General features: G+C 36.4%; 2 protein-coding genes and 1 long non-coding RNA gene across 3 annotated transcripts; 1 reads left to right on the top strand and 2 right to left on the bottom strand.

Moving 5' to 3' along the window:
- Nucleotides 1-399: 399 nt before the first annotated feature.
- LOC122410289 (flavin-containing monooxygenase FMO GS-OX-like 4) lies at nt 400-6,055 on the bottom strand. The gene is made up of 7 exons (XM_043418448.1): nt 5,927-6,055; nt 5,137-5,852; nt 2,127-2,268; nt 1,672-1,983; nt 1,227-1,377; nt 834-1,111; nt 400-657 (listed from the first exon to the last, which is right to left on the bottom strand). The coding sequence occupies exons 2-7, from the start codon at nt 5,343-5,345 to the stop codon at nt 445-447; spliced, it is 1,305 nt and encodes a 434-aa protein (XP_043274383.1). The 5' UTR covers nt 5,346-5,852; nt 5,927-6,055; the 3' UTR covers nt 400-444.
- A 1,261-nt stretch (nt 6,056-7,316) lies between these two features.
- On the bottom strand, nt 7,317-9,795 carry LOC122410296 (uncharacterized). Its single transcript, XR_006260886.1, has 4 exons — nt 9,562-9,795; nt 8,097-8,361; nt 7,856-7,935; nt 7,317-7,735 (listed from the first exon to the last, which is right to left on the bottom strand). It is a non-coding gene; the product is annotated as an uncharacterized lncRNA (long non-coding RNA).
- A 557-nt stretch (nt 9,796-10,352) lies between these two features.
- Nucleotides 10,353-25,893, top strand: LOC122409691 (uncharacterized). Its single transcript, XM_043417421.1, has 16 exons — nt 10,353-11,688; nt 12,271-12,512; nt 12,820-13,053; nt 13,607-13,691; nt 13,828-13,933; nt 14,190-14,463; nt 14,556-14,930; nt 16,180-16,404; nt 18,737-18,866; nt 20,554-20,786; nt 21,162-21,401; nt 21,922-22,006; nt 22,134-22,239; nt 22,391-22,655; nt 22,836-23,210; nt 23,879-25,893. The coding sequence occupies exons 1-16, from the start codon at nt 11,673-11,675 to the stop codon at nt 24,119-24,121; spliced, it is 3,234 nt and encodes a 1,077-aa protein (XP_043273356.1). The 5' UTR covers nt 10,353-11,672; the 3' UTR covers nt 24,122-25,893.
- The last annotated feature ends 1,432 nt before the right edge of the window (nt 25,894-27,325 follow it).

Genomic DNA, 27,325 nt, shown 5'->3' with positions numbered 1-27,325 from the left:
AAAATAATAAAAATGAATAAAAACGAAAGTTTGGTAAATATTCACAATCGCAACATATATATTATTAAAATATAATTTGGTATGCTTTTCAACAAAAGTAGCGATTATAAATATTTGTCGAAAGTTTAACCACGCCTTGTTCTTTGATTGGGGGAACAAGGCGCAATATTCGCATTTTATATTCTGAAAATTTATCTTATCGATGAAAAAAATGATTTATTCTATTCACACGACGTGTCAATTATTGTATCTTCCTCAAAGAAAAATATTACCTCCACGCTTATCCAGTGCAATAATAAATAAACAAATAAATAAATATATGTGTCGCATTCGGAATAACATGCAAAAGAGAGGATATTAAAATGAATATATCCGCGCCGCGTCTGCATTTTCCGTGTGTCCATATAAAAGGTTTTTATTATTTAATACTCTCACCCGTAGACCCTAACAAGGTTTACAGTAGGATACAGTAAAGTTTTCAGCATCGACGATTCTGTAGCGATAATTTTTGTATGTTGTGAAATTTATCAGTCGCATCGCATTAGTATGATCGTAAATTTTCTTGACGACCGGAGGAAACGACGGTACGTTCGCTAATTTCGCAATCTCGTCGTAGTACGCCCATTGTCGTTCCTTCATTTTGTTTATGTGTCGAGCCTGCATGAGAAAATTCACATGATATGGACCAATTCGAAAAGCCATCGTCAAGGTACATTTGCCAAAAGCACATATATCAGAGGAAGAGTGCGGATTATTATAGTATTTGATCGATTTTCATTACAATACGCAATACGCAATACACTTATCCTTATGAGCAATTTAATATTTCTTACCGGAATCCCTTGATCCATGAGAGCTTTTTTCTCTCTCTGAACATGTTCATGCATCTCGATGGACGATGGTAAAACTGCGGCACGTCCCTCAAGTAAGCGGAGTATGTACTGTGCCTGAATGTGAAACATCGGGAACGGTATCACAATACCGGGTATTCCCATGAAGAAAAGACTCGGATAATCGCAATGAACGAGATGTTTGTAAATCGGTTCGACATTATTCTCGTCCGTTTTGATTTTCACTTTTTCAGACAAAAACGGGTACGTGAATTGATATCCTGCATACGAGGGAGAAAAAAAAAAATAAGACACTTGTATTATTTATTTTTGTATATATTTAGCATACCACGAACGTCGCGAGGATGCATACTGGTATTGATGAGTTTCTTTTACCCGTGCAATATATAAAATCGTCAACATCCGCGGATGTACCATCTTGAAAGATGAATGTGTTGCCGCTGATGGAACTTATTCCTGGTTTTTGCTCAACGTTGTTCGCCATATGAGCATCCAGCGGCTCCGGCAAATTATGACTCAGATAAACCTGCGTTGATTTGAAATTTCAGAAAGTTTGTCGAAACATTGCGAATGAGATGAAAAAAAAACTTTATTAGCCTCGGTACATGTATATGTATATATGATAAGAGGGTGGAGGGCCGCGCATCGGAAACTTATTTTCGAAAAAGTAAGCGTTTATATTAGTATGATATGAGAAAAATGTAAATCGGTTTTCGATGACAAATAATGAGGGGCGAGGAAATAATGAAAATAGCTTATAGTAATGATAATAATAATAATAATAATAATAATAATAATAATGAGGTTTTTGGTATTCAACCTTTTCAGCGTGTTTACAGATTTCCAATGTGATGTCGATTCCCGACCAAGATGCACCGAGAACGCATACTTTTTTCCCCGCGTATTTTTCAGGGTATCTGTACTGGTGGCTGTGAATGCAATCCCCAGGAAATGTCTCGCTACCATTTATCGGTGGAATATTGCCAACGGTATAATGTCCGTTGCACAATACAACCACGTCGAAAGTTTTCACGCTCACGATCTTCGAAATTACGTCCATATACGTTATCGTCCATATCGTTTGACCGTCCGCCAGGCTTTCCGGCGTAACATGTTTCACGAGAGTATTCAACTGCGTCGCCCAAAATTATACAAATTAATATCATCTTTATTCTCATATATTTTTACGAATAAACATATTACAACAATCAATTATATATTTATATATGGGATGAAAGAAAAAAAAATATTTCCTTAAACAAAAGACTCAAATACCTTGGTATGATGGAACAAATTAAAATGTTTTGCATACTCTAACAAATACTGTCTTATCGCACTGTGATGGACAAACGATGCGTCGCATTTCTCTTGAAAAGGAAAATCTTGGATCTGCATTATTTCCTTGGGTAGATTCGTTCTGTAAATCGACATGATTAATTTTTTTAATTTTCGCGAGAAAAAAAAACAATTTTTTTTGTTCTTTTCGGTAAAATTGGTGCAATTTTTCTTTGCTGTTCTAGAAATTTATGAATGTATGCATGAATGAGAGAAAAACAAAAAAAAAAACTTTCACAACTTTGAAGCGAAGATAAACCGAAACGCATATATATATACGCATGGTTGGCCAACGCGAGAGCCAACGCAACGAACGACACTGGTCAAAGAGTACCGTTAAAAAAATTATTTTTAAAAAATAAGTAGAACGCCATGCCGCGTGTATCGGATCGTCTGTAATTCCCGACCGCGTCGTCTGCTCTCACATGCCGCGCAGAAACCGGCAGAACGATAGCTGCTGGTCCTCATCCTCAATGTCGTTTTTGCATATACCAACTCGGATTCGTAAAACGGCAAAGTTCGTTCAAACGCTCGAGTATGTAGGGGAGTATGGGGCAAAGTGGCCCACTTAACGAATTTAACGAGTTTTGTCGGTTAGCACATGGTCATTTACTTATTTTTATGTCCCAAAAATGATTCCACCTCCTTATTTCTCGAATTTTGAAAAAAAAAAAAAATGTTTGGGGCAAAGTGGCCACCCCCTCGAAACGATGGGATGAAAAAAGAATTAGTCGGAATACTTGGATAAATTTTGCCATTACCAGTGGCAAAAGCCCGTTCTTATCGGGGGCAAATCGTGGGAAAACCGCCATTATCACGAGTCCGTCGTATCGCTCAAATCTAGTGAGTAAGAAAAAAGAGATCATGAAAATAAAAAAATTCTTGTCTGCGGCGGACGTTGCTTGTATTTTCTGCGATCAAACATGCCTAAAATGGGCGCACACCTTGTGTGCAGGTGTTGATGAAGATGATGAAGTATAAGCGCGATTTTTGTCAATCAAAATAAAATAGACATTTATCAGTAATTCCAAAATGATTCTCACCCTCTGCCTCAAAAAGCTATCAATTTCTCAAAAAACATAGAATTCTCAGCACTGATCCTGTGCCCCGTCAGAAATCGGAATTGCGTGAGTGGACACTTTGCCCCAGAATTAAAAAATACCCCAAAAAAGTGGGTGGCCACTTTGCCCCATGTTCCCTTAAACGATGCGAAAAATAATTTGCTCTGGTATATATTTATTATTAGAACCGTTCGAATATGATGTTGAGGATGACTTTATTGTTGTTGGAAATAACCTGCTTATAATAGGCAAGATATGTTATTGCCTGGGCGCGTTCGCGTTTGAATAAGCCTGCTGGTGAAACCAGCAATAAGGACCGGTATGTTTTACACGTTCAGGTGTGACGAGAGTATTAAAAATAAAATATGGGCATTCGGTGTGCTACAAAAGTGGAAAAAAAAAAAAAAGATTGTCAATCCATTTCGAAGAAAGCAACGATTGGAAAAAGGAGAAGAAAAAATAAAAAAATGCAGGATGAACGAGTCGTTGAACCGTGCGCGGTTATCATTAATCGCGCGCGGCAAGTCCGGCTCGTGCTTTTTCTTCGATAGATCCATATAGCTGCGATATTGTAGGTGTTGACGAATAGTAAATGCGAAATCTTTCGTAGAAACGCGATCACTTATTTACAAAAGCGCGCGGATTAAAAAATGTCAAGCTCAATTATAAATTTAAATAATTACCAGTAGACATTGTTGAAAATCAAAAGAAATTCAAATAAACTTGCAATAAAGAGGGCTCTGCGAACAAAGTCGAAACGATAGTTCGTTAACACCACCGAACGTGTGTGTATATATATAATTGATCGAATTGTAGTCGCATAAACAATGCTCTTGCATGTAAATCCGGCCGAATATGAAGAAATGAATGAGTCGCTTCGCGCAAGAATATTCGATACCGTCGAATGCGATATAATATATGTGTGCGCGCGCGTGTGTATAATATATATTATTATCGCAATAATTCATGATGCAATTAAAAATATGGCCTTGTAATAAACCAGATGTGATGACGACGTTGTACTTTGTTTCTATCTCTATTATTTGACCCCGATGACATTTGACGATAATATGCGGTCGTGAAAAGATTTTCATCTTAGACTCCGTTATAGTTCGGACGGGAGGGGTTATTCAACGCCGACTCGGATAGTTATAATCTTTATTTTCGATGTTTTTTTTTCGACACTTTTGACACGCGCGCCTCTCAAATGTGTGGCAAAACTTGATTCCACCGACTTATTTTCATTTTCACTGTAATGCTCGAAAGAGTCCGCATTAGTTCCGTTAACAATATCGTGACACGAGAAAAAAACAAATCATAAAGATTCGATCCAATTATTATTGCAGCTTTGAAAAATGATTTTTTCAAGTCCCGAACCTGTAACCTGTTTTTCGGCTTTAGTAACTAAATTTATTTGACGACAGACTATGCATTATTGAAGATTGAAATATGCTGTTTATACGGGAGGGTAGCAACTCGACACCGGGCAACTTCCCACCGCGAAAACAATGCGGCGGGGAGTTGCCCGGTGTCGAGTTGCTACCCTTTACGCAGATAGCAATTTTATTCAGCACCAATCGTTTCATTTTATTATTATAATTAAATTCCAACGATCACGGACTATTTCGTTTACTATGGCGCGTATCTTAAACAAAATAATTTTTTTTAATTTTTTTTTTTTTTTCCACGGCTCCAAAATAGTTTCCGATGATAATTTAACACCGATATTCTCCTACCGCGCGGTTGCCACGTACGGAGGTATTTATTTCGAGAAAAATCTTTAAATGATGAATTCACATTGACGAGTTTCGATTATTTCGATGCCAGTAACAAGCCTTATTATGTTAACGATATTTTAAAATCGATGGTCATTGTAAAAAGATACGTGCCTGAGATTTTTGTACATGCTGCTGTGAACGGAAAGCCCATTCCTGTCGAACTCGGTGTCATCGGTGTAAACCCATGTACCTCCTACCTGATCAGTTTGTTCGAACAAGGTGACATTATAGTTTTCAGGTTTGGAGGTAACGTGACGAGCAACAACGAGACCGGCGACACCACCTCCAATTATAGCAATTCGAGTCTTGCTACTTGGCATTTTATAAAGCACTCGGTTTACTTATTGTTGCAAAATTTAGATAAAATAGATATAATGCTCGTCGATTATTACGTATGCCGAGATGAAAAATCTCTGAGTGGTAGAAGAAAAAAAAAATATAATAATCGACTAAAACTGGTGCTGCTTTCGGAGTACAAGTTTGAATAATTTTGGGACACCGTGTTACTTGGATCTCGCTTGAGAGACGACTGAGCGGAGACTGAAGTGTGATGTAAATATCTGATGAAACGACGAAGCGTGTATACGTTTATCCACGAACTTCCTTGTCCCCAAATGAGTCGTTTAAAATTGGTCAAGAAATTAATTAAAGACGCGATGATGAAGTCTCGAGGAGCATACAGGCCGCGAGCAACGATCAAATATCTCGCCGAGTCAAAACTCTTCTTTCCGTCTTTTCTTTTTTCACTTTTTTCATCGTGTCACATTCCTTCTCTTTCCTCAAGTATATTTCTCATCTGATGACATTGCACGTCACCGTGGACTCGGCTATAGGAGAAGATGTGTTGTAAAAGGGCCACATAAATATCGAAATAAATCCAGTATGTTTATCGCGGACTTACGAAACTCTCTCGAAATTGTTGTGCAACATATTTATGGAACACGGTCTATGTCGGCAACAAAATTATGTTATTGTCCTAATTTTTATATTAAAATGTCACGCATTAGATGAAAGTTTATTACAGAGACGAGACGCATTTTTCGATTTCCCAACTGTGCTTTTTGATGGGATTTTTCAGTCTCCGAATAATTTTTTTACGAAACATCGTTGCTTGCAAGGAAGAAAGATAGCCGGCGCGCACAACGGGTTCGAGTTTCTGTGAAAATTGCGAAAAACCAATTATTATTTATACGGGCCGTTGAGCCTGCTAATCAGGAAAAAAAATATTAGCTACCGCGAACGGGCGCCTCGGTATTCCGAAAAAAATTTATATTCCAACAAATTATACGCGGCTGAGTTATGTGCGCGAAGAATTACGTCTACTAGTTATAAAATCAATACGTCAGAACGAAAGTCACGATACACCGCGCGTATCTATCGACAAAAAACTATAGAGAAAAAACGGCTGCAACCTGTCATACCTTTTCTATATGTCTCTCGTGTTAAACTTTTCCTCACCGGCGTCGTTATTAATATATTTTCCATCACAAAAATCATTTAAATTTCTTTGCTAGTTTGATTCGCTGAGACCCTATATCTATATAGAGCGAAATGATAAATAAAATTTGTCCTTTGTTCGTATATGTTCCATCTATTTTAGATGTCCGTTATTTCGGATGGAAATATTGTTTTGCCAATAAGTAATTAATTGATATTATCTATAAAGAAACATATTTTTAGGGCGGCGCATTGAAATTAATAGGGAGAAAGTTAAGTCTCGTTTGTGATAATTGCATTTGATTTCATCGATTCGACACATTCGACATAACGAGTTTAATTAAATAAATCGACTTATTATTGATCATATATAGTTGCAATAATTAACATTTTTTCAAATTTTTTTTCTATTGCCTTTTGTTGCAACTAAAGCATATATGGTTCATCTCCGCTGTTGTATGCTTCTCATTCGATCGAAATAGGAAAAGCGATTTATTTTCGAATGCCGAAAAATAAGCTGAAATTGATGATTTTTCAGTTAATTTGCACTCGAGATCACTTTATGTGCGCATGCCTATACATCTATACTCATGTGTTTTATACTACTCTGTTTTAAATCCTCTTCCGCATCTACACTTGACTCGCAAGGAGAATGGTTATTGCATCAACCTCTTATTTCGTATACGTCTTATAGAGAGAGAGAGAGAGAGAGAAAGAGAGACATGTGATTATGTTACACATGATCGCGAAGCAGCAGGCACTGCACTGAGAAAAGAAATTTATGCTATACGGCCACGGACACTCGGAGAACGAGAGGAGAATGTTTACGAGAGTCAATCAATTATACAACTTAATTTCATTATTTCAACTTCAAAAGTATATGTAAATAATAATAATTCTACTTTATTCTTATAAGTCATGATTCATTTATTAATTGATTTTTAACGATCCCCATATGGTTAAATGATGTTAAAACGTGCGTTGACACGACGAAACTTCAACTTTTTAAAATGATGTATTATTATGCCTGTTTCCACACCCACCCGCGAGACAGAAAGTTCGGTGAGTAGGATTTGCGTGCTATAATGTCAGAGCACGCATCTTTTATTCATATCAGAGGCGCAACTATGGACGTTGAGAGGACAGAAAATTTGAAGCTGAGCTGAAGATGAACGCGACGAAGGTCAAAGCGCAGTCGAACACTTTCAATATTCATCATCTCTGCTAGGTAAAATCCTTTAAGGTGTCCTGTCAATAAAAATATGTGTCGCGTCTGGAACAAGAAACTCATTGGGTTACAGGAGACAAGATCTAAAACTATATTATAGTGAAATTAAATAAATGTAGTATATATAGCGTGAGCATGCAGAGAAATTATTATTTTGTCACTTACGCTTATAGGCATCGCGTTAATAAATCGGCGAAGCTGTCGAAGAACATTGATCGACGGAGTAACCAAAAGAATGATACCAACTCGAAAAACAAAAATAAAATCATGTACTCTTGGCATTGCTGGTATATTTTATAACGTTATATCAGTTAAAATATCGCTTGTTAGCCTACTCGTCTCTAATATAACAAAATTTTATATTTCAACAATTTTTATAAAGATTTTTTTGAATAATAATACTTACTTAATATTATTTGGGCTGTCTCTTATCTCCTGGCCTCTACAATTCTTATTCTCACTACATATTTCTCTCTCTGCTCGAATCATTTATATGAAATATGGTTTTGCCCATTTTTTAATCCGTTCCATTGATATTTTGACATCTCCGGTTTGTCTGATTATCGCAGACTCTTTGCGAGATATTAAGAAGAAATAAGGCAGAGAACGTACACAATTTTCTGCATACAGGCGAGGAAGTATTCTTTCTTTTGTTTAAAGTCTGTATCTACCTGAAAGGTCCGAGATCGACCGAGTTGTATCATCATGCAGTGACGTACGTCGTTTTGGCGGGTCAGGGGCTTTGAAAATATAGTTTTTTTTTTTTTTTTTAATGAAATGCACGGATTGATTCACGTTGTTTGGTGTATATCAGAACGAATACATATAACGTGCTCGTAGCGGTATTGGTGCCACTATTGTATTCAGAGAAATCAAACTGCTTAAATTATGTATATTATTTTTTAGCTCGATACGACAGTGGAAGAATATTCGAATGATAATTATAAAAAAAAAAAAAAAAAAAACACGATTAGCAACGGAATGAGCAGTGACCCGTATTCCAAAATATCGGGGGAAACGAAACGAGGTCGTTTATATTACACATGAAATCTTCTACGTTAATAATAAATTGGACGCGTTAGAAAAATATTTTTCATCCGCATAATCCCGCTTAGAATTGGAGTCCTAGAATCGTCCTAAAAAAAATAGTAAAAGAATAAAAAAACGTCTTTGAAAAAGTTTGATAAAGGTATGATGTAATTTTAGGAGAGAGGAGATGCGAGGCAATGACTCGTATCAGAATGATTGTAATTTTGTTTTTTAATCATCGACACAAATATATTTATCGAAGACTAGGCGGGAACGATGTAGTCAATATACTGTTTTGGGAAACCCAATCATAATATATAGGGGAGATGATTGTAAAATTTTCCATGCGACGAATTTTTACGAAAGAAAACATTATAAACTGCTATACTATATACTGTTTATAACATGAATTTATGAAATACGTACTGTTTTTTTAACAGTCAATGGAATAACGCTTAGATAATCGCGCGTAGACGATGAAACAAATGATCGGCCAACTGTATCAAACTTTTCTATGAAAAAATTAAAATTGTGTTTTACGAAATATATGAAAAACACAATGAGCCATCAATACGAAACTCGCTTGTTGATGATAAAAAGCTCCGATAAGAAAATTTTGAGAAAAATTTGGCTCTCTAGAATATTTACGTAATATGAACCGATCATCGTAGGTGTCGAGTAATATGTCTAGCTGAATTATGTCTAACTGAATCGAGAACATGTCTAACTGAATTATTAATATTATTGTTGTTGTTGTTGTAGTTGCGAAACATAATATATTTAAACGAAAAGGTAATAAAGAAGAAAGATCGGCTGTATTTATTATAGCATTCTGCTCGTACCTCTTCCATAGGTGAGAAGTGATGAAATACGGTGCATGGTGAACTTACTTCCTATACGCTATCGCGGCTCTCGCGTTAGATGTACCCGTTTCATGGGTGCTGTACAGGGAAGCGACGACCCTGTAGACAATCCGTAATAAACTGATTCTATTAGCTTTGAGTGCGCAGGCTCGCTACTAAAATCCATTCATTTTCGTAATGCGCACTGCGGTGGCAGGTTCCATCGATCTTCGATGCATTGATTCGCATAATGGATTTATTCCTGATAAATTAATGAAAATCGAACACATGGAAAGACGATATGCGCGCGAGTTCAGAGACTTTCCTTGAAAATACATTAAAAAAAAATTCTCTGGCCCGTTTTACTCCACAACCGAACAAACCTATTTTTTTTCGCACAACTGCTGTGATTTTTCGCGCGATTTTAACTCTTTCCAGCAGCGGTTTTTTATAATTTTCCCAGGAAAATTTTGAAGCAGCATACGAGCCAAACGGATTGGGGAGTGCGTCAAAATACACGCAGATAGATATATAGATAAGATATTAGAAAAAAAAAATAAATAAATAAACAGACAACATGGGAGAAGAATTGAAAAAAAAGTGTCGTGAAAAGTATAAGGATCATCGTATACAATATGCGCTCTATACGGTCTCATTACTCTAATCTTAATGCCAGAATAATAACAGTTTACTGCACGCATGATATGACGACGGGAAGACTTTCGTCGGCGAAATCGAATACACGCGCAGCGAGATAGATGTTCATCGCGAGGTGAGTGCATCTGCGTATAAACTGTTCCGCGATTCGGAGGGGCTCTCCCATCATCGCTACACGTTACAACAGGCGCCAGTGTTCTCCTTCATCCTCTCACAAACGCGACGTAGTTTTACTTTTAGTGCGTGATAATATCGATCAAAAGTCACGCTGGTATATATACAAATCAATGATCAATGAAAAAACGTCATTCGCGTCGAGAAATTTTCATCTGTTCTTGAAAAATAAAAAATAAAAACAAGCCTTTTTTTGTAGTATGAATATAAATAACGAGAAGATAAAACGGAAAGTGAAGAGTCAACGTTGGAGTTTGAAATAAATATTATTTCCCAAGGGAGCTGCTTATTATTAAATAATATTTACATATTTTAAGAAAGTGATTTTGTAACATAGATTTTTATAACATTAATAATCTAATTATAAGCATATACGATAATAGATAGATTGGCCATTTGAAAAATGGGTAAGCGAACGATTGAATAAAAAATTTTTTGTAATAACGTGCTATCGATAAAACAGACATTCGTATTCGCATACAATTCTAGAACATAATTAAACTTATTTGATAAAAGTTATAAAATGAAATGTACAATAAATATTGTTATATTTGGAACACAACAAAAAGCCTCTTATCTATATATATAATATATATCGCGCGGCGGTGAAAAGGATCTGGAGCGATAGGAGGAGCGTTAATATCAAACGTATTGCAAACGAAACGCAAAGAGCATTTGCGTGTATATGGCGGGTCTTTATATATATATAGGCGCGTTCATAAAATATATATGATTTCAGTAGCCAACGCGCGTGCACCCCTCGTCGGAACAATGCGCTCAATGAAATCATTGACATTTGACGTCACGAGCAGTCTACTTGAACAAATCCTATAAATATCTAATAACTTGCTGTTGTAATTTCGAATTAAATTTATCACACCTCAAACTAATTTATTTTCGCGGCTATTTACGCAGTATTAATTTATCGCGGCTTACAACTATATGCAATTAAATTATTTGAGCTTCTCAAAAGTTCATTTTTATATAAACCGAAAACATACACGAAACGCGTTATATATAATGAATTATTTATCTGTTAATCTCTACTATATGTTATTGGGATGAATCTCGGGACAGAAAAAAATCGTCTTTGACTCGCTTTTCCGTTATAATCTCATACTTTCAATCGCTATATACAAAACCCGATGCGCGTAGTAGTCCACGTGACATTGTACATCTGTGCACACAAAACGTATTAATGAGACGCCTGTTTTAATCGAAAAGTTAATCAACGCCGCGCGGTGATAAATATCGATGAAAGTGGAAAATTTTTTCTGTTCATGGCTGTAACACTAGGTGATGATTTCTTATCGTGTGTGCTAAAAAAAACGAAAAAAATCAACCTGCCGTTTGTTTCACTTACAATGCCAGCATTTAATAAGTGCGGAATCTCGGGTTTTTTTTTCTTTTTCATTTCTCGTTAATTGTATATAGCGATGACGAAGGTCTTCCTCGGATCGAGTGATTTCGAAGACAGTCACGAATTTCCGTAAATTTATCAAATTTTTTGTTCATATTTTGGCTTTTTCGACGATGCGAGACCCGTGTATATGAACTAATATTATATTTTGTTTGCCTTGCGGGCAGTCGTATAAATTCCATTGGAACTAACTCGATATCGCTTCGCTGCGAATATGTTTCCGAATCACTGAGACGTTTGTTCGATTCAAATGTTTGTTGAAAATGCTAGAATCTTATCCAATGTTTAATCGGTTTTTTTTTTTCCAAAACTAGTTTTATCGAGATCTCATAACTGCGTTGAGAGATGTGGGATAAAATTCTCAAAATTGCGATGCTCTCTTCGTTGATGCGAATATACAATTTATTCTACGACTCGTTCGTTTAATTTTTCTCGTTAAACATTATTTTCTTTTTTAGTTAAAATTGACTCGTCATGTCGGAACATTCTATGGGTTTTGGTATTCTGCGGTTTCGCAGTAAACTACATGCTTCGGGCGAATTTAAATCTGGCAATAGTTGCAATGGTCCTACCTCGTGAGAATCGCATGTCTACATCGCGATGCATCAATGCCGATCAATTATCACCTCGAAACGTCCCGCTTTTGAAGCGGTCCTCGATCTTATCAAACAGTTTGGAAAACTTCCATTCCAATTCCTCGGTAATTAAGTTTCAAGTCTAAGTATTCTTTCGTGTACGCTCACGATGTCGTAAGATACGTCGTAGAATTCTGAAATACAGATTGAAAATAAATTTTTCTCAATTCATCTTCTATTCGATTAGTCGATATACATGCGCATCAGCTGTAGTATATCAGCGAAAGTCTACTCCCGCATCACGAATTTGAAAAAATGTTAAAATGATAAATAACCATGCAGCAGCGAATAAAATTACATTTCAATATCAATTCACTATGTTTTTATTCGGTAGCATTAAACTTGTTAATAATAATTTCAATGATATAATAGCTCAATAAATACGACTGGAGCGAGTACGATCAAAACATTGCACTCGGCGCGTACTATTGGATCCATTGGCTCACACAACTGCCGGGTGGACTTCTCGCAAGGCGTTATGGGACGAAATTAGTTTTCGGCTGGGGTAATTTAGCAACTGCAATGCTGGGTCTACTAATTCCTGCATTGACACATGTTCATCTTTACGGACTCGTTGCTCTCAGAGTTTTGCAAGGTTTCGTATCTGTACGTAAACTGTCATTTGCCTGCTTATCAATACACTAGGCTAATCGCGAATTATATCATTTTATTTCCATGAAATAACAGGTTGGAACACCGCCAATTTCATTTGGCCACCGGTACAGAAGGACCGCTATTGATAGTTTTTTTTCTTTTATTTCGCAGAAAAGAATATTCGGAACAACTTTTATTTTGAAAACCCTTTCTTGAAGTGTAATAACGATAATAAAAATATGCGGAAATAATATGCTCGATAATTCAAAGTTGTGATAACATGATTCCCGCCACTACGGTGTATACGAGCCTAGAATTCTTTCTACATTTTTAATATCGAGTGCGTGATTTCTCAAATTTTTTTAAAATTATATATTAAAATTTTTTTTTAGGTTTTTGTCAACAGCTATATAAGCTGTAACAAGTCCGGCGAAAATGATAAAGAGTCGTTATGAATCAAGTGCCGAAAAATAGTTTCACTTCCATTTTGAAGATATTTTGCTATTCCAAGCCTCGCTCCATCGACTCGAGGACTGTTGAAAATGTATTTCTTGAATTTCCATAGGGTATTATATGGCCGTCGATGCATAATATGACAGCAAAATGGATTCCGCCGAACGAGCGAGGAAAATTCGTCAGCGCATATCTGGGTAAGCGATACGTGATATTAATATTTTAATCGTTCCGTAACCGATCATTTATCATAGGACTGTGTGTATAATATAATGATAAGGGTGGCCACACCGGTAAATTGTCGATAAGAAAAGAGATGAACTTTTTTTTCAGGTAGTTCGATAGGGGCTGCTCTTACGTATCCACTGTGCGCTCTTTGTATAGACTGGTTTGGTTGGGAAGCTGCCTTTTACTCGTCTTCTTCCGTTGGCATTATATGGTATCATATAATAATATATATTGCGTTTCTCTTGGTAAAAAAAAAAAATTCATAACACATACATTTGGTTAAACTTTGATGAAATTAAAGAATTAATGCTATATCATGCCACATCAGCTGTTAGATAAAGTCAACAATTTTTCCAATAATTGTTAAATAATCCGCCATTATTATAAAGCACTATGCAATCTTTATTGGTTCTTTGAAGCGATACGTGAAAAAAAAAAAAAAAAAATTATTTTTCCATTATTTATAGGTATATTTTCTGGCATTTTCTCGTATTCGATGATCCGGAGCTTCATCCGCGTATCTCGAACGCCGAACGCGAGTACATAATAGAAAATATTGGCAGGTTGGAAAATGAAAAAAATCAAGATACGAGAAGTGACGTTCCTTGGAAAGAAATTTTAACCTCGAGACCACTGTGGATTACGACTATCGCTCATTGGGGTGGAGTATGGGGTTTTCTCACCTTTATGACCGAAGCTCCAACTTACTTCACCAACGTTCACCACTGGAACATTAATGCGGTTTGTATATATATATTTACCTGCTCGTCAATGCGATCCATCATTTGAAAGAAGAACAATGCTCCAATAATAATGTTTCGTCGATATTAAAGACGGGGATTCTTTCGGGGTTGCCGCATCTTCTGAGAATGGCGTTCTCATATTTCTTCGGAATCATGACGGATTGGCTTTTGAAGAAGAAAAAACTATCGTTGACAAACGTCCGAAAATTGGCTACTTTTTTGACAACCGGCGTCCAAGGCTTATTGACCCTCGGTCTCGGTCTGAGCGGCTGTAAACCGACATTCGCTATTTTTTTCATGATGACGGGAACGGCCGTAAATGGGGCGGTCTCCGCAGGAACACTGGCTAATCTCGTTGATCTTAGCCCAAATTATGCGAGTGTACTTCTCGGTTTTGCTGGATTGGTTACAGCCAGCGCTGGTTTTCTCTCACCGGTCATTGTTGGTATTCTCACCAATCACAATGTTGGTTCGGCTTTCAACTACCATTACTTTTTTTTTATTTTTCCTAGCACATACTTTTATTTTAGCATTTTATTTAATCGCATTTCATTTTTGCATCTCGAATCATTTCAAAAGCCCACAATCGAGCGGGTATACCGGCTGGCTATTGCTGACCACGATCTGTCTCTCGGCACAAAAGCCTCACTCAATCATACACTATATATATTATACGAGAAGGCATGCACATATAAATAGTTTATTTATTTAATACATACAATCGCATTTAGTCGAATCTTTGGAATTGCGAAGAAATTTCATTTGATGATAAAAACCCTCAATAGCATACGCGAGAGCAACAAAAATGTATTTATTGCAAATTTTAAAAACATAAAAAAGTCATTACGCCGTCGAGGTGTTTTGCGAAGTCAATGCGCGAGTATCTCTTTTATCCGACGAGTGTTCGGGTCACTTTTTTCTTGCAAATTCCTTCGCGGAAACATCATCACGACATAAAAAAAAAAAAAAAAATGTGCACCAAATTTGAATGCGCTAGAAGAATTTAAACGGGTGCGAATCGCAGAGTTGAAGTCATTATTTTCTGTCTCCCATATAATAATTAATGACGATAAAAATCTGAAATTTGGCACACTTGTTGTTCACATTAAAGGATACGAGAGCGAATTTTTTCAGATTTTTTCCAACATTATTTCCGTGATTTTAACCGTTACAAAAATAACCATATTTTTAAGCACTTTTAAACGTCACTTTGATGCATTTAGACAAAGTTTGAGCCGTATAATCAACAGTGTACACTTAACAATAACTCACAAAAACTCGAAATTGTATGAGAATTCATCGATGAAGCGGTCCAAACAAAGCCCCTCTCTGCCAACGTTTGAATACGTTTTTTGAAAGTTCCCGACGATTTTCTTCATGTTTAAACTTCGTTTCATCATCATTAGAGTGAGAGTCTTTTATTTCCTCCTTTGAAGAACCCGTGAAGTTACATGGAAAACCTTTTTTTTTCAAATCAATGGGTAGAACTGGGGTGGATTTTTTTGTTTTATTCTTAACAATGTTTCCACGAAGGAATTTGCAAAAAAACAAAGTGACCCGAATTGAGGTCACCCTCTGATACATATATATATTCGTTTTGTGATCGCGAATCGGCATCCATCGCACACAAGTTTTTAAAAAGCGTATATTATCGCCTGTATCGCGCAATAATGCGTCTTATTATATATAATATATGATTCTTTCGATTACGCAGCAATCAACGGAACAGTGGCGTTTAGTATTCATGATCGCTGCAATAAATTTGGGGCTTAGCGGCGTAGTGTACACTTTTTGGGGAACGTCGAAGGAACAGCGATGGAACGACTCGTTTGAAAAATCTCCTGACGCGACTAGCTCCGTTGAGTTACGAAAGTTGGATGAGACTTCAACGATAACGATAAATGAGGTTGTAATAACGAACAGCGATACCACCGATCGATAATGTCGACGGTTATTATATCTAGATATACAATACCGAGGCTGCTGCTGCAAAAAGACAGAGATTTCAAATGACTTAATTTTTGACAATTATCTCGATATCCCGCTCGATATCGAATTCAAGAACATTGTTAATCGGAATGATCTACTATATATCCAACGAAACTAATTACAAAATTATATCGTTATCGCGGTACGTTTTGATGTACAGTTTGTTAAATTGCGAATATTAATATTTCTTATCTTTATTCAATCAATAAACATATATGCGATTTTATTTGATTTTTCAGATTTTATTGCCACGCAATGACACCTTCTTTATCGCATCATCGATCACTTCTTATTCCAAGTTACATATTGAGATAGCATATTGATATTTAATCGAGCAATAATAAATAATATCGACGTTGTTTCTTATACCGCATTAACTTCTCAATATTTATTTCGGATGCGGAAACGCTTGCCGGAAATAATGTAAACTGCTCAATCATTCAAATTTGAATTTTTTCGCATATCCTGCTGCGCGCGTGCATGGACCGATGCTCAAATATATATATATTTTTATTTTCATTTATTCCTCGCTCCCGTTCGAGCTCTCCTATGTAGAATATAGAATAATAATAAAGAAAGATTCTTCAATAATAATACCAGATGAGCTACGTGTGAACAATTGCATCCGAACTTTACACAGCTGTACAGCAAATATTAATTCCGCTTCCGCTTCTGCGTGTTACTTTCGCGCACTTATTTTATCATACAGTCGGGAGTCCAAAGAAGATTTCCATTAAAAAAGTAAGCGCAAATGACTCGATAAATGAGCCGTATTTCGGGTTTACAGCCTCAAATGGCGAACAATGATTACTGAATACTTAGTGCTGGTGCGCACGGCTTTCTCAACTACAAATTTCGATTTTTAGATGTGTGTTAGAACGCGCAACCATACAATTTTAATAATTATAGGACAGGAGATGAAAATTGTGGAAAAATCACTGTTTCACGTAAAACTCGTATATAATTGGATGCTAATGGAATAATTCAAACGTCACTATTTTTAACCTGCGAATTATGAAAAATCACTAGCTCCTTGCATATTTTTTAATCGAACGATTTCTTATTTATAAAATTTTCATTTCCTAAAATAAACTTTTCATCGTTTCATCGATTACCATTATTCAACAATGCGATGTGCATTATATTAGCCGATAATTGATGGTAGATGTTCCGGTCTATTTGTTAATCGATATACTGTTTTTTCACGTTTAGGCTTCTTCGTTTCAAACATACAACATCAACTCTATATACGTCCAATGCCAAGTATGAAGAATTTATATACCAACATGAAAAAGTGGGAAACAAAATAGCTAAAGATTGTCGGCAGGATTTCCGGAAGTAATTTTATTTGTCGGAGCGAATATTATTTTTTTCGTTGCAGGAGTATATTATTATAATCCCTTGTGACTTCCGAGAAAATCTTTATATAAAAAAAGGATAAGTGAGAAAAAAAATGAGAAATAAATGTCGAAATAAATGAGCCCGATCATTTCGACGTTAATTTCAAATCTCTTCTGAATTTGTTGATATCCTAATAATTAAATAGCCTGATAAACATGCTCAACACGGACGTGTCAATATATATGTTGACCGGGACGATTGCAATACTATACTAAAAACAACGTTTAATCTCGAAATATAGTTGCAATTCTCGAGCAGTTTTATTATATACAAATATGCGTCCAACAGTATTTATTGTAATAAATAGTGAAACTTTGCACCGTTCCACAATGACATTCGTATCAAATCAATTAACAACAATTACTCGTATGCATTTAAGTATAACTAATAACAGTGACTCTTCGAAAATATTTAAAAAATTTTTCTATACGTATATAAAACATAATTTGTGTTTCAAATAAAATTGATACAATAACTGGCGCCAAAATATGATGGTGCATTTGCATATTTATGCACGTACACAAGTTGTAAAGTTCACTCGGGCGTCATCATTTTTATTTTCACCTGATTACCGTCCCCCATTTTTTTTCCTTTTTTTCTTATCAGCAATTGGGATTTCCTCGACAATGAGAATCAATAGAACGTTCAGAGTTCTCGAAGTCACCGAAGCTGCACGATCAATGATCTCTTGGTGCGCGGAAATTTTAAAATTTACGAAGAAAAAATGTCGTTTCGAAGCATCTTCCATCGACTGCATTGATTAGTTTTCTTTTGCCTTTTTTTTTTTTAATTCTTGCATCAAGATTTCGTGAAATGCAGTTAATTTGATCATAAACACATTTTTCATATCGCCCGATTGGCGGCAATTCTCAACTAATTAGTCAGTGCGTCATTTCGAGTGTTTTCTTATTTTTATTTTTTTATTTTTGTTTGGCCCCTCGACTGTCGCAGGAATATTGACGGATCGAATTATTGAAACGTATCGATATAATCGGAGTACAATGGCTAAAGGTACGACTATGATTGTGTTAATCAAGCATTTCATTATACAATTACTGTTGTCGAAAACACACTACGCATCCTGTTGAAAATAAAAAATAAAAATTCTCTCGCTTTCCCGGTAAATTATTTCTCATTTTGTCGCCATCGGTTCTTTATTGAAACGAGGTTTTTTCAAATACTTTTCGAGAAAATCCATCATACTCCGCGCAGTGAACAGTATATTGATAAATGCAGCAAAAAAAGGAAGCAATAATGACGAAAAGAAATAAAATGAAGGAAAAAAAATATTTGATGCATAATATCCAGAATATTTTATGTATATAACGAGCGCAATAGTTATCTTATATATTTTTGACATGGAAAAGTAAAAATATGTGTTTCCAATGTTATTTAAAATCTCTAATCGCGCAAATGAAATGGTTGAAAGTGGAACAGAAGTGTGAGGAAAATCTTCCATACGAGCAGGAGGGTAAACATTCAATGCACTTGGCATAATGGTTTTGATAACAATTATGATTCCGCTATATTACAAAGCGAAGCGAATATTAAAATAAAAAAAAAATAAATAAATAAAACAATAATTGAACACAAATCCTCTATATGCTGCTCAGCGGCAAATTAATTTTCTTCATTCCGACGAGACGTAATTCAGAAACTAGGGAATATTTGCTCGTGCAGAGTAAAATACGTCACTCGGTGGGCAGACCCTTGGAGATGCAAAAGAACTCGCTCTTAATAACGTCTATATATTTATAATGCCTAAACGCCATGCCATTGCCGCGTGTTGATACGCAGATAAGAGTATAGTAGCAACGCTTAAATTCCTCCAATATTTGGTACAGACTGGGGAGGATGACGATGAAAAAAAAAAAATATATATAATAAAAGAACAGTGATTTAGGACCAACAGCGGCGTGTGTGCGCGCCAAGTTTCACAAAGCGATAAAACATTCTTGACATTGTTATCAACGTTCAATTCTTCAAACGACGAAGTTTAAAAGAAGAGAAAAAGTGAATGCCCTCGAAATAATATCATCGTCTTGCAGTTTGCTTGAGGCGAACACGCGTTAGTATAGAGAAAAAAAACAAACGTATTTCCTCGAGTAAGAGTTTTCGACGTTCTCCGATAGATTTATGGACCTCGTTCCATATAGTGCGCGCGCGATTTTCTTTATTTGACACTCTCTCGAAATGCTGTTTCACGCAATTAAACGCGACTTCCGAACATTCTTCTTCCTCGCTTTATCTTTTGAAAACTAATATAATCGCATCTAAAACATGTGTGTTATAATTATTTTTTATAACCATTCGCGCTTCATTAACTTCACCGGTCGCTTATTTCTACGGGTAAAATAGAGAAAAAGGACACGTGTATATATGCATGGTGATCAGATTGATACGAAAAAATCAATTTACGCATATATATATATATATATATAGATATATAATCGCGTTAGCGTTGACGCGTATACGAGCTAATAGAGAAACGTTTGCCGCGATTCCAGCATTATATCCCGAAAGGGAAAAAAATTTTCAACGGAAATAAGTCAGAAGCTAAGATTGCTGGTGCATACGCGTTTGTTGAAAAAAAAAACATGCGGTATATGAATTTCTTATGATTCAATACAAGCGTAGCGCTAAAACAATTTCAATTCAACGTATCTCGCTATTCATACGTATTATACGTTTGTTTTAGGGAGCGACTGGATCAGCTGCCGGGATGTACTTTGGTACATGGTATTTTCCGGATGTGCGATTAATTACATGTTCAAAATAAATCTTAACCTCGTTCTCGTGGCAACGGTATTAACAAAAAAAACGAGAACCACCGTGGGTCAATGTGCATTACTGAATAATTTGACGCTCGTATCGAACGTCACGAGTGCACCGGAGACCGTTTCAACGACCATCATACCCGATGAGCTCGAGGTTTTTTTTTTTTTTTTTTATTATCAATCATTCATTAAAATTATAACTGCTGTTGCTGTTTTGAAAAAAAATTATATTTATAACGACGATGACATTACCAAAGAGTTTGGATTGAACGAACCACGCGCGCAAAAGCCTTCGTAGCGCAGAATATACGTCGAAAAAAATATTTAGTTCATTGAAAAAACCGTTAATCCGCATAAATAATCATTTATTTTATTCAGCATCAAACGAATTTGTTATCAATCAGCACACATTTAAATATTACATTCGATTTGGTTCATTCGCTTATTACACCGAATCGAATGATATTATATGCGCAATGAAAGCAGTAATGTTGGGATTTTTTTTTTTTTGTTGCGTTCCCCTTAACAGCAGCACGGCCATCGATTTCATTGGAACGAATATGAACAGGGTTTGATTATTGGAGCCTTTTACTGGTTGTATTGGGCCTCGCAAGTGCCGGGTGGTGTTTTAGGACGTCGTTATGGAGCGAAAAAAATCTTTGGCGGTGGCAACTTGGTAGCTGCCATTATATGTCTGTTGCTGCCGTTCGTCATGAAATTTCACATAATCGCTTTGATTATTCTTCGATGTATCCAGGGTTTTACAATGGTAAATCGCACAACTTGTATACTTATATATGAGCATGCAGCGTTTCCTCCATTCCTACGTTATATGAATAAAAACATTAAATACAGCTTACATATTAGAAATCTATGAAATTTTATATATAGTTGTGTGTATTCGTTATTAAATAGTTAAACATGTGACGATGAGAAGAAAGCTGTGAATAGTATTCAACCTTTATATTCGCGTCGTCTGTTGAGCGAAATAAAAAAATTCGCTAAATTTGTGTTTATTGCAGTATCAATTTTGAAATTGGAAATTTGATAGGAATACTTTTTTAGATTATTTGACGCAAAACTGGTCTATACAATTTGTCTGAAATAGTTTTGAAATTTCGAGACAAAAAAAAAACGAGAAACGAAAACGAATATACTTGCAATTATGATTTTTCGATCGTCAATAATTATGTATATCTGTTGCCATATTTATAAAATAAATTTGACTCTATTAGAGCGATTGAACTTTAATATAAACGTCGCATCGATTGTTTCTCATCTATATACAGGGCGTAATGTACCCATCGATACACGGATTGCCAGGCAAATGGGTGCCATCGAGCGAAAGGAGCAAATTTGTCACTGCTTACTTGGGTAATGAGACTATATATTGTAAAGGAAGAAAAGGAGCGCCCAACTTCTGCTCGTATCCGTACGCTAAACGCTAATTGTTCCGCTAATTTTGGACAGACGTATATACTTAAAAAATAACATTTCCCAGGTGGATCTATGGGTACCGCTATAACATATCCGCTGTGCGCTATGATTATTTACTACATTAATTGGGAGGCAGCGTTCTACGTTTCCTCATTGCTGGGAATTATTTGGTAATAAAATTCAATGAAGCAGCGTGTGTTTTATAGTAACATATCGTGTTTCTCTTTTCTTCGAATAATTCGACCGAGTAAAAGCGATGAAAATATAATTAGCAACGATGATGCGGAAAGATTAAAGATTTATTGAAATTTGAAACTATAGGTTCGTCCTCTGGTGCTACCTTGTTTACGATACACCGCACAAACACCCAAGAATATCGGTCGAGGAACTCGAATATATAGCCAAAAATACGGCACCGCCGATTGCTCAAGAAAAAAAACGTCCTGTGCCCTGGTGCTCGATTCTTACGTCTGGCCCACTTTGGATAACAATCACCGCACATTGGGGTGCTACCTGGGGTTTTCATACACTCTTGGCTCAGACACCTTCGTACTTCAATTACATACACGGATGGAGTCTCAATATGGTAAAGTCGCTAAAAATATATACCAATAACTTTGTCAGCATTTCTATATATCTATAATAGCCGAAATAATGAAATTCGCATGCAACGACTTATTGTCTCATGCAAATAAGCAAGAGAAAAAAAGCAGTAAATTTCGCGCCAAGTGCGTGAAATAAATAATGATACTTTTTTGTTCGTTAGACCGGCATACTTTCCGGAGCACCACATTTGGCACTTATGGGATTTGCCTATTTAGTGGCGACGGTCGGTGATTACCTCTTGCGGACTAAAAAAATGTCGCTGAGAGCGGTGAGAAAGATAGCGACGATCCTTTCGACTGGGTGCCAAGCTGTCATGTTAATTGGTCTTAGCTTCAGCGGGTGTACGCCTAGCCTCGCGGTTGCCTTCATGATATTGGGAACTGCCATGAGCGGAGCAATGTCAACGGGTACCATTGCCAATTTGGTTGATCTGAGCCCAAATTATGCGGGAGTTCTTCTTGGTATAACAGGTCTTGTCACAAACGCTGCTGCTTTTTTGTCTCCGATGATTGTTGGCCTTCTTACAAATAATAACGTAAGGCGATACTCCTCTATTCTCTTTATATTCCAAGTTATATTGGCGTAAATTCATTAATCATTTCATTGAGGCTGTTATATAATATGAGCAAAATCTGCTACTCTGCGGATAATTGCGAGATCCGGTAAAGGCCACTGAATTCATTCCGTGTTTAAGGCGACGGTACGCGGTAATCACATTTGAAATCAGTTTAAATACGGAAAAAAGTACGGGATTGAAAGCAGCAGCAGCAGATATTCTCAAATACTAAAAATTCCATGCAAACGCGCAAACATTCATGATGTTTTGCATTTTTTTTATAAACTTTTATCGATTGTCGCGGAAATAACATGGAGGAATTTGAAAATCTGCCGTCTAACTCGATAATGAATCGGAAAAATTTTTTGAACCTTCGCATTGTAGGGATATAGTATAAGTATAGGTTCTAAAATTGAAAATTTCGGAAAATTTAGCTCTCTTCTCCCAAGTTTTTTTCCAACTTGTTCTACCAATAAATCCTTTCTACGCTTGTACCGCTTATATTGATAAAATATAAAATTATCGCGACTTCGCGCAGTCGTAATTGTCGCCGGTAAACCTGATATCCGTATTTAGCGAGCGATGCACACGCGGTATGCATTCCGCCAAAAACGTTTCATCGTTGCTTTTTTTTTTTTTTTTTTCAGCAAACCACGGAACAATGGCAACTGGTCTTTCTCATCGCCGCTGGTAATCTCATGGCCGGCTGTATCGTATACGTTTTATGTGGAACATCGGAAGAGCAGCCGTGGAATCATCAGCCGTTCGGGGACACAGAAATTAGCCAAGAATTAGAAAAATTGAAACCAATTCCGAAGAGTACGGAGAACGTTAAGAAAGAGAAAGGGAACGAAAAATTACCGGAAGCGGGCAACGTAAAGAAAAAATGAAGAAAAAAAAATGATGAACATAGACACTCGATTCATCATACGAGAAATCGTTGTATCGTGAAATGCAAATTCGTTAAAATAATCGAATAACCGAAAGAGTGGGCGCGAGTAGACCGGCGATTTTAGCGGTAGATCGAGCAGACTCATAACCACGCTCGATCGTCGCACGCGCGGTTCATATTAATTAATATAAAAATTCAATAACTTTGTCAACTTCGAAGCAATATTCACGCCGCGCAGCATTACACGCATTATATACTCGCTCGGACCTTAAAGCCAGCAGTCTTACGTTCAAGTGGTGCTGCGAAAGCAATCGCGGTTATTCCGATAAACTTTAAAACGAAATATAAACATGTAGGGGAGACCGGGGCAAAACGGGATACCTATAAGGAAATATTGAACTTTTCAGAAGTTTGGGAAGCTCTGTCTATTTTTTACTTCCAAAAACTAACAAATGTACTGGAATTAAAAAAAAAAAAATCCGAGGCAAAACGGGGTACCCCTCAAAAACTCATGAATTTTTTTTTTTTTTTACTATGATTTTAATTCAACGCACATTGGGTGCATTTTACACCCGTAACCGAGTACTTCCGACTTACCGCTGTAAGCGTTGAAAGCGATATCAGCCCTTACAGCGCTCAAACGTAAGTCGAGCGTACGCTGTGAGCCCTTTTCAGCGCTTACAACGCTCTAACGTACATCGAACGCACTCTCTGTAATTCAATTAAAAATTAATTATATGAATAATAACGAATAATGCCAATGTTTATTTTGTAAAAATTTATATTCTTTATCCACTGAATCATGGATTCAGTGCCAAAATTGTGCAGAGTGGGCACATGATTCACGTGCAGGTGTAACCCACACGTGATGGTCCGCAAACATATATTTGCGATTACTGTCGTGAAAAAAAAAAAAAAAAAAAAAAAAAAAAAAAAAAAAAAAAACAATCAAAATCTAAAAAAACAAGATATTTGGAAAAAATATGTTTCATGTTCTTTTCGGACTAGGATAAAAATTAAAAAAAAAAAAAAGAAATTTCTCTGATTTTTCGGGTATCCTGTTTTGCCCTGGTATCCCCTATACTTCGATAAACGAACTGCTCGTACTAGTTTCGTTTTGCAACCGAATAATAGGGGAGTATGGGACAAAGTGGCCCACTTAAGGAATTTAACGAGTTTTGTCGGTTAGCACATGGTCATTTACTTATTTTTATGACCCAAAAATGATTCCACCTCCTTATTTCTCGAATATTGAAAAAAAAAAAAAAAAAAAAAATTTGCGGCAAAGTGGCCACCGCCTCAAATGCGATTAAAATCGATAATTGTCACTTCTTGTTAAATAGACGTTCCCGCATGGAACATTATTGAAGGCTGCGATAAACCGAAAAGAAACGATGCATAGTAGTCATCCCTCCTTCGATGGGAGGAAAAAAAAATTAGTTGGAATACTTGGATAAATGCGATTTTTGTCAATCAAAATAAAATAGACATTTATCAGTAAATCGAGAAATGATTCTCACCCTCTGCCTCAAATAGCTATAAATTTCTCAGAAATCATAGAACTCTCATCACTGATCCTGTGCCCCAGAAATCGTTATTCCGTGAGTGGCCACTGGCCACTTTGTCCCAGAATTAAAAAATGCCCCAAAAAAGTGGGTGGCCACTTTGCCCCATGTAGGCTCTTATATTGGAACAAGTACATCACAGATCTGACTGCCTGCTTGCCGCCTCGCCTCGTACGTACAACGGTGACAACGCGCGCGCGTGTGGGTGACGGCATTATAATATGTTGTTGTTTCTTTATCCAGAGAAGCGATTCGTTTTTGTTTACGGAATTATAAAATTTGTAATATAGACATTGACATAATATCGACGAGAGAGAGTTAAACAAGGTGAAAATGTGAACGACGTGAGCATTCAACTTTTGACGAGGCGATGAGTGTAAATGAGCAGATGAGAGAAAATATAATGCAGATAATAGACTCGAAATATTGGGCAATACCGGGAATTATGGAGACAAAACGTTTCTTGTAGTTGGATCAAATAATAAACATATGAATAATTCGTTGGTTATTCGTATGAAATCCGTGGGACAAATAATGATTCACCAGATGGAGATGCACCAGCAGCAGGTTACATATTCGAGTAATCATACTATCTACCCCCTATATATCCGTGCATGATTACGGGCTTCTATATTATCATATGGAGGAGAAATAAAAAAAAAAAAAAAAGAAAATTCGCCCGAGCATTAAGTATTTAGTTAATATATATATTCGTTGTAAAACGAAAATACAAGGAACCTCAAAATTGAAACTGCGTCGATCGATTCGCAGGGAATAATTTGCATTGAATCAAAGAAAAAGAGCGGAAGAAAAATGGGTAACCGTGGATATGCCGAGTCCAGCAGCAATCGATCCAATCGAGTAAACCGATTACGCTTTCTTACGAGTATAAATAAAATAATACTCATATTTTTATAATGATAAAGCAATGCGGCGTGAATCATAATTTATTTTGTAGATCGCGCGCAACGAGATTATAGTACAAATGTCCGATAGGCGGGCTAATAATAACGGACATACCAGAGCAGATTATGAAAATTCGGAAAAATGTGGAAATGAATGCATTTGTAAAATGAAACTGGCAGTGGAGCTTATAATCGGACAAATGAAAAAGGTGAATGCGAGCAACGAGAATGATCCCGCGTGCATGCGACTAACTCGCAAAATAAATAAGAGAACGTAGGTAGATGAGACGATGAGCGTCCTAGAAATGGAGGGAGCATGTCCTTATACACCGAGTTCGAGCGATAAGAAAGACTTTACGAGATCGGTGCAAAAAAATGCCTCGGTATGTCACGTCATAATCGAAGAGTTAAAAACTCAGAGAGCCGAAATCAACGGAATGCTGCGATTGTATGACGCGTTGAGGGAGGACTTTGCGGCATTTGAATTAAACCTGATTCAACAAAAAGAAAAAGTATTGAGGCAATTGAAAGAATGAAAGTAGAAGAAAATTTACCATTTACTCGAATGTTTCTTTCTTTCGCGTTTCGTTTGATTCAGGTACTGGGCGTTGAGAGTGCCCTAAGGGACTTGGAAAAAACGCTCGATACGGTTAAAAATGGCATAGCCAAACGTCACGAGAATTTTCTTGAACAAACGAAAATGCAAAATGCTCGAACGGAAAGTGGAGAAAA

Source organism: Venturia canescens, chromosome 4 (genome assembly GCF_019457755.1).
Source record: "Venturia canescens isolate UGA chromosome 4, ASM1945775v1, whole genome shotgun sequence".
Taxonomy (NCBI): Eukaryota; Metazoa; Arthropoda; class Insecta; order Hymenoptera; family Ichneumonidae; genus Venturia; species Venturia canescens.
The sequence above is the reverse complement of the archived record's forward strand: the minus strand, read 5'-3'. Positions and strand labels throughout refer to the sequence as shown.

Coding starts and splice junctions, on each gene's coding strand:
- LOC122409691 (XM_043417421.1), top strand. Junction 14,931..16,179: donor GTATTCTCACCAATCACAAT/GTTGGTTCGGCT, acceptor TCGATTACGCAG/CAATCAACGGAACAGTGGCG. Junction 23,211..23,878: donor GCCTTCTTACAAATAATAAC/GTAAGGCGATAC, acceptor TTTTTTTTTCAG/CAAACCACGGAACAATGGCA.
- LOC122410289 (XM_043418448.1), bottom strand. CDS start 5,345: ATGCCAAGTAGCAAGACTCGAATTGCTATAATTGGAGGTGGTGTCGCC. Junction 1,112..1,226: donor CGATTTTATATATTGCACGG/GTAAAAGAAACT, acceptor CCTCGTATGCAG/GATATCAATTCACGTACCCG. Junction 658..833: donor TCATGGATCAAGGGATTCCG/GTAAGAAATATT, acceptor TTTCTCATGCAG/GCTCGACACATAAACAAAAT.